Source organism: Mercenaria mercenaria, chromosome 11 (genome assembly GCF_021730395.1).
Source record: "Mercenaria mercenaria strain notata chromosome 11, MADL_Memer_1, whole genome shotgun sequence".
NCBI classification, from domain to species: Eukaryota; Metazoa; Mollusca; class Bivalvia; order Venerida; family Veneridae; genus Mercenaria; species Mercenaria mercenaria.
In genome coordinates this window covers 50,388,095-50,394,929 of record NC_069371.1, presented here as the reverse complement: position 1 = coordinate 50,394,929, position 6,835 = coordinate 50,388,095, and the positions used below count along the sequence as shown (strand labels likewise).

General features: G+C 33.4%; 1 protein-coding gene across 1 annotated transcript; it reads left to right on the top strand.

Moving 5' to 3' along the window:
- Positions 1–1,666: 1,666 nt before the first annotated feature.
- LOC128546893 (adenosine 5'-monophosphoramidase HINT1-like) lies at positions 1,667–6,050 on the top strand. Its single transcript, XM_053518296.1, has 3 exons — positions 1,667–1,750; positions 3,486–3,590; positions 5,192–6,050. The coding sequence occupies exons 1-3, from the start codon at positions 1,667–1,669 to the stop codon at positions 5,354–5,356; spliced, it is 354 nt and encodes a 117-aa protein (XP_053374271.1). The 3' UTR covers positions 5,357–6,050.
- The last annotated feature ends 785 nt before the right edge of the window (positions 6,051–6,835 follow it).

Genomic DNA, 6,835 nt, shown 5'->3' with positions numbered 1-6,835 from the left:
GCTCTAAAGGCATAATCCCGTTATTTGTATTCATTTTTTACACGAAAATAATTTTCGAAAATTCCCAATTAATAAAAAGAATATCAAAAAAAAAAAAAAAAAAAAAAAATACCGACCTATCTACTCTGAATATTTTTAGCATGTTACCGGAAACAAAACAATTTTTACGCCATATGCATCCTATCGCTGCATTGTAGTTCAGTAAAATTTCATCAGAATAAATCTGTTACAGGTAAATTAACGTATGGCAAACTGAATATTTGCCGTTCTCGGGCTTTTAACGTTGACGAATACGGGCCATGATCTTATATGCTCATGTACATGTATGGTTTCATCACTCGTGAAAATATTGCATTTGGAGTTCTCTTGGTGAACTAAATTTTTAGTCTTGCGGTGAAACAAACAAATTAGTTCGAAAAATCAAAAAAGATAAATCAAGAAGAAACTCTTATAGAAAATAAAAACAAGCAGTATGTTTAAAGATAAATGCCACAGTTGCCTATATGTATAAAGGGCAAAATTTTTTCTTCGGGCAGAATTTCTTTAAATTTTATGAGACTGAGAATCAAGTTTAAAACGGAAATATATATTAAAAATCATAGGTACCTAGGTTTGGTCTTGATATATCTGCCCTTGAAAATCAGAAAATACCAAGTTACGGTTCTTCTAATGTACAGTAGATGTTCTAACATTTGACAGAAAATATTTCACGAGATATATGAACAAAATTAAACACACAATATCTTAAAAAATAAAGGTCCACTATCGGGCAGAAACTGTTTCCAAAGATACATGTCAAAACTGAAACAGAATTGTTTTTTGAAAATACACAGTTCCAATATGAGGAGATCTGATATGAAAATATTTCAAGAGATGAAAGACAATTGTTGAACAAAAAACTCTAAGGATATATAATCCAATATTGACTGGGGAAAAATAAAGAGATATAGGTTCAATATTGGGTAGAAAGTATCAAAATATACAAGACCCACTGTTTGATCGCTAATTTGTTTAATAAAGCCGTATGTTTGGTTCAAATGAAAAAATATTACTATTATTATTATTATTATATTATCATTATACCAGATTTATATAGCGCCGTTTTCATGATAAACACGTTCAAAGTCACTTTACATATACCAAACGCAGCCACACAGGGCGAGAAATTCATCCTCTACCATACAGACACAGAGCGATCTGATCAGAGGGACAGAGTGAGATAAAGCCCCAATAACAGATATAGAGAAATTATTTTTAGTTATAAGCCTGTTCGGGTAACTTAGCCTAGCTATTTGCGAATAGACAGTCTGGTTCTTTAACGTGTCCGGTATATATCACCGATACAAGCGAAGCCGTCTTTCCTGGGAAGAACCAGTACAGGCCTCTTACTTAGGTGGGAGACACTCAAGAGCATCTCAGAAATTTCCATTGCCTGGACTGGGATTCGAACCCCGGACCTCTGGATTGGCAGTCAATCGTGTTACCACTAGACCACCGGTCCACCTATTGTGTATGAAGATTGGGTCACTGAATTTTCTATTACAACTGTCGTAAGCGTGTTTATCTAAATTCGTGTGTGACAAACAGGTAAAACACAAAGTTAAAAGCAGAGTAAAAGAAAAGAATATGCCCGGTACTTTAGATCATTCGTTGTAAATCAATCAAAATGGCAGACGAAGTGGATGATACAATTTTTGACAGAATTGCGCGGAAAGAAATACCCGCTACATTCCCACACGAAGACGAACAGGTAAAATATAATTTCTTTGCATGACGCATTGTACGTGGAATAAGCATTTTCATAAAGTGTTTATTTTTTACATTAATTCATTGTATTCCAACTTATCTTATGTTTTTCCGTTGATTCATATTTTCGTTTGTTTTAAGGACACGTAATGATTGGGGGTGGGGGAGGGGGGAAGGATTTTAGCATTATTGTAACGCATAATAGGTATTAAAATTATTTTATCAATATATGTTAAAATTAGGGATCTATTTTGTTTAGTTCAAACGTTGTGAATCGCCCATATTAGTGTTAGGTGATTGGACAATAGCAATGGAGAGAGAAAAGTACAGTAAGTCAACAGGCAGTTCTTTTATTGTTTCAATTGATATGAGTTGTAAGCTACAATATAAAAAATAGTTTTTTCAAGAAAATTGATCTGGACGGTAGAAGTCACAAATTAATATGGTCATGAGACATCTTCCGTGTGTTAAATTTTGACATTAGTTTTCACGATCTGTCAAATTTATTTCAATCTCTCCATTATTCATATGCTTTATTATTCTTCATACGCTTTGTTTTGTACGTATGTTGGTACAGCATTGTAAAAAATTCTATATAATAGTTGTGCTAGAAAATTGTTTTGTTGTGCTTATTGAAGTCATGTAAGAATGTTTTACTGTTTTAGTTGATTTTTAGAAATTAGGGTACTAAATTTAAGAAATAAAAATATAAGATATAAAGATTAATTTACTGAATTTTGATTAAACATAATGATAGAAGTACAGGATGACTGTTTATGCCTGTCTTCGGAGAACTGTGGATGTATTCTTGTTTGCTCATGTCGGTCGGCCGGTCAGATTTCACTTTCGGATTTATTTTTGAAGAACTGCATCAATTAAGGTTACATTGACATTCAGACTGCACATGGTTTCTGCTTGATGAATACATAATGCTTGGGGCTATAATAGTCAATTTACAGGGGATCATTGCCTGTGTTCGGTAGATGATTTTTATTGGTTTTGGATAAGTAGGTAGTAGGTCAAGGTCACAGTGACCTTGAAACTGTAACAAATTCTGATAAAAGAAGAACGTTGTTCAAGGTCAATGGTGAATGTTCAATAGAACGATTGATTTTGAATTAATTTAGAATAATAGAATTTTTGGCCATCATACTCCATGAAAACGATATATATTATTATTAGGTTAAAGGTCGAGGTCGAAGCTTACTTTCGACTGAAACCACACAATTAGTAATCTCCGACAGGCCATTATTAGGACAAATTTGTTTTGCATACAGCTCTTGATATTTTTTTTAAAAGTCTAAAAAAATGTAATTAAAATTCCTAAAGCCATTAGACCAATTCTTAGAATATTGAAAACAGTACATGTATGTGCAATAAAGACTTATTGGTAATCAATATCCAAAATGCACAGTGTTTTTTAAAGTAGAACCAGTCAGTTTTACATGCCAGCCCACTTTCTAACAAATTCTTCAGAATAGACATTGGTTTTGTCTGAACTTAACCATTCTTAATATCTATTATGCTGGACATTACTGATTATACCTTTACAGTGTACTATTCGCCATTCAGTCAGTATATTTTGGTAAGCACATCTCTTAACAGTTAATGGTACTGTCCAGAATGAAAAATTGACAAGTTCGTAATAGAAATTTAGCATGGTTAACCTTCTTCTTGAATAGCCGCAAACCTATTTTTCAAAATGATACTAAATCACTTAATCATTTGTGTCATTTTAGTGTGTAGTGATAAAAGATATTCATCCGCAAGCTCCTCATCACTTCCTGGTCATCTCGGTAAAAGAGTTGAGGAAGCTGGAAGATGCTGCCGAGACAGACCAACAGGTACGATCCTTATTTCTGTAACAAAATTATTAATTGATTTAGAGCTATATAATTGAATAGAACCATCGACAAAACGACTTAGGCGGGAATGTTATAGTACCAACATATCGTTGTTAAGACTTTTTCGAGATATTTAAACACCGGAATAGGAAATTTCAGGTCATACAGCATTTTTGTTTTCAAATCTTGGAGAGGGTCTTGTTCGTAATTAAGTTTGGCAGTGATAAGTGTCTTTCAAAATAGTCAAATAGATCAATCAAATGTCATAATACGTCGTCATCTTTTAATCGGCTGATGTTTTGTAGTCCTGCATGCCTTAACACTATTAAAATACTGAACTTTTATTTTCTTTAAACTCGCAGGGGTGGAGCTATTAAGATCCATGTACAGAAAAAAGTAATGATCTAACATGTTTAATTAATATGTACTAAGGCACTGTCTCAATCAGGAATCGATCCGACTTCAACTTGAAAAGAACTGTCTAATGACGGCACGGGCCGAAATACACATTTTTCAAGTCGACAGTAAATATCTCATTCGGTATATCGCATGTTACCGTAGAGGGATCGATCCCGATTTTCGTCGCTTCGCGCAGGATCGATTCCCTATCTATTTAAAGGTAGATTTTGGAATAAAAACAACACTGCCCATATTTGTACTGATGTGCAAGACGTTGCGGTTCGGACAAGTTATGTGGACGCTTATTAGGCACAAGGAAAAGGCGTATTCTTCCAAAAAATCCGAAGTCAGACGCTCTGTGCACGGGCCGGAAGTACACATTTTGTAATTCGATAGTATATATCTCATTCGGTATATCGCATGTTACAGTAGAGGGATCGATCCCGATTTTCGTCGCCACGAAAATCGGTAGGACCAATTCCCAATTAATTAATATTCCCTTTTTAATTAGTATGGCAGTTTAGTTTTGAAATTATCTAACCTAAATACATGATGACTCTTACAGACTAGTGTACAAAGTCTTACTCATATCGTTTACGCTGAATTGTTAAGATACAAATGAGCATAAGCCTATAAATGATGAAGTTATACTTACCATAGCAAGTCATGTTTGTAAGGGGTCTCAAGTTTTGACAAATTAGCAATTGCTTTAACAGTTCTGTGGTAAAGATATGCGATATGATGTACATTGAATATTTTTTATCCTACAGGTAGATTTAATTCTAGTAGAAAGAGGATACAAACTCATTAGAAAGTTCCTCTGACTCCTTTGCGCTGTCTATATTAGGTCAAATAAATTCATCAATATAAACTTATAATATCATTTTTTCACAAACAGCGTACCTGGCGTAGACAACGTATTTTAACGCGTGTTATAAATTACCAGGTACCATATTTACGACTGTTCAAATACGACACGCTGGGTTATAAATAAGGTGTCAAAGTCACGTGTCATTCAGCGGACAGCCGTTCAAAAATTCTCTGTCATTTCATAAAAATTCTTACCCAATGATGTTTTTCGTTCCCATTTATGTCACGGAATAAAATTAAGCATTAGCTAAGCGACTAATGCCACACCTTTCGACCCGCTTTATCAAACAGGACCCTCCACCTTATACAATGATTTTGTATTATAACTTCAGTTACTTGGTCACATGATGTGGGTTGCTACAAAAGTTGCCAAAGAGGAAGGCATCACTAATGGTTACAGAATAGTTATTAACGACGGGGCAGATGGAGGCAAGAATGTTTACCATCTCCATCTACATGTGCTAGGAGGAAGGAAAATGAGTTGGCCACCAGGATAATAGAGTCATCTGTGTTAAAGCATTGTTCCTCCAGATGTACATCTTTTTTAACAAACACTACGTTTAGGGTTCTTGTTAACTGTATAGTACAACTTAAATCTTAACAGCACAGTAGTTGACTATACATTTTACAGACTACAAAAGTGTTTATGTTTTATGAGTAATGCCAAGAACTGTGTTTCACTTTCTGTTCACAATTATTTATACATGATTGTCTTATGTTACATTAATTTAAAGAGGACTTTAATCTGGAGGAATGATCCAAACTATTATATTTTGGACAAAACAATGACCCATTTTGATCATTAGACACATTATTTGTCATATTATACGAGTCATATCCATTTATTTTTCTAACTTGCATTAATTATCACGGCTTTCCTAGCTGGATATATATGTAGGCCGTGAGTTTATATTGTTTTGTTATTCCTACCATCAGCTTACAGTGGCAAATACAAGTAAACTCACGACAACAGAGTACATGTATTGTCAATAAAAGACTTACAAAATTCTTAGAAATGTTGCTCCACTAAATAATATAACTTAATTCTGTTTTGTGAACTTTGAAGTTTTGCAGACACACTTAGTACCTAACTCCTTAAAATAAACATTCAGGATTTGTGTTATTTGTGTTTTTACTTTCCTGTTGCTATAGAAAAATGTAAAAAGCTTTATTTGTATTTACACTGGAAAAAAGTGGCATTGCCGTATACTTATTAAATACTTAAATTAAATGTTTATACCAGGCCTATTACGACAGATTTCGGATCTGTTTTAATTATAAATAAGAGATTTTATTTAGTACCGCTCAGTTAATTTGTAATGCACAAGTTATCAAAATTTGAAATGAAATATTAGTTACAGATCTAGTGTGAATGCACGGCCTTTGTTATTCTTGTATCCGGAAGAGCTTTTGCATGAACTACATCAGTTTCATGGAATGTAAGTTGTACAATTTTGAGTTTAAGGAGACGTCACGACTGAGATAGTTTAGCATTATTACAATACACAGTCGGTATTGAAATTGTGTTTCCAATACATGTGCTCATTAGATAAATACTCAATATCTATGTGAAAATAAGGGATGTGTTTTGTATGATTGCAACACTGTGAGTTGCTCTAATTACTGACAAATGACTGAAACAATAGGAATTCGTACGAGAGATGGATAGACAAAACAACAGTGAGGTAACAATATATTCTTTTATTGTTTTAATATATGAGTTGTAAGCTACAATAAAGAATACCCATTTTATGAAAATCAAACTGGAAGTTAGAAATAACAGAAAAAAATTAATTAGGTCATGAGTCATCATATACCTGTCAAAATTTTTCATTAGTTTTCACGAGCTGTCAAAATTATTTTTATCTCTCTATTCTGCAAATGCATTGTTTTTGAAAGTATCTTAGACGGATATTGTAATGTGTAACTTACTTTACATTCCACTTTAATATTTGTGCTTGAAATTGCTTTGTTGA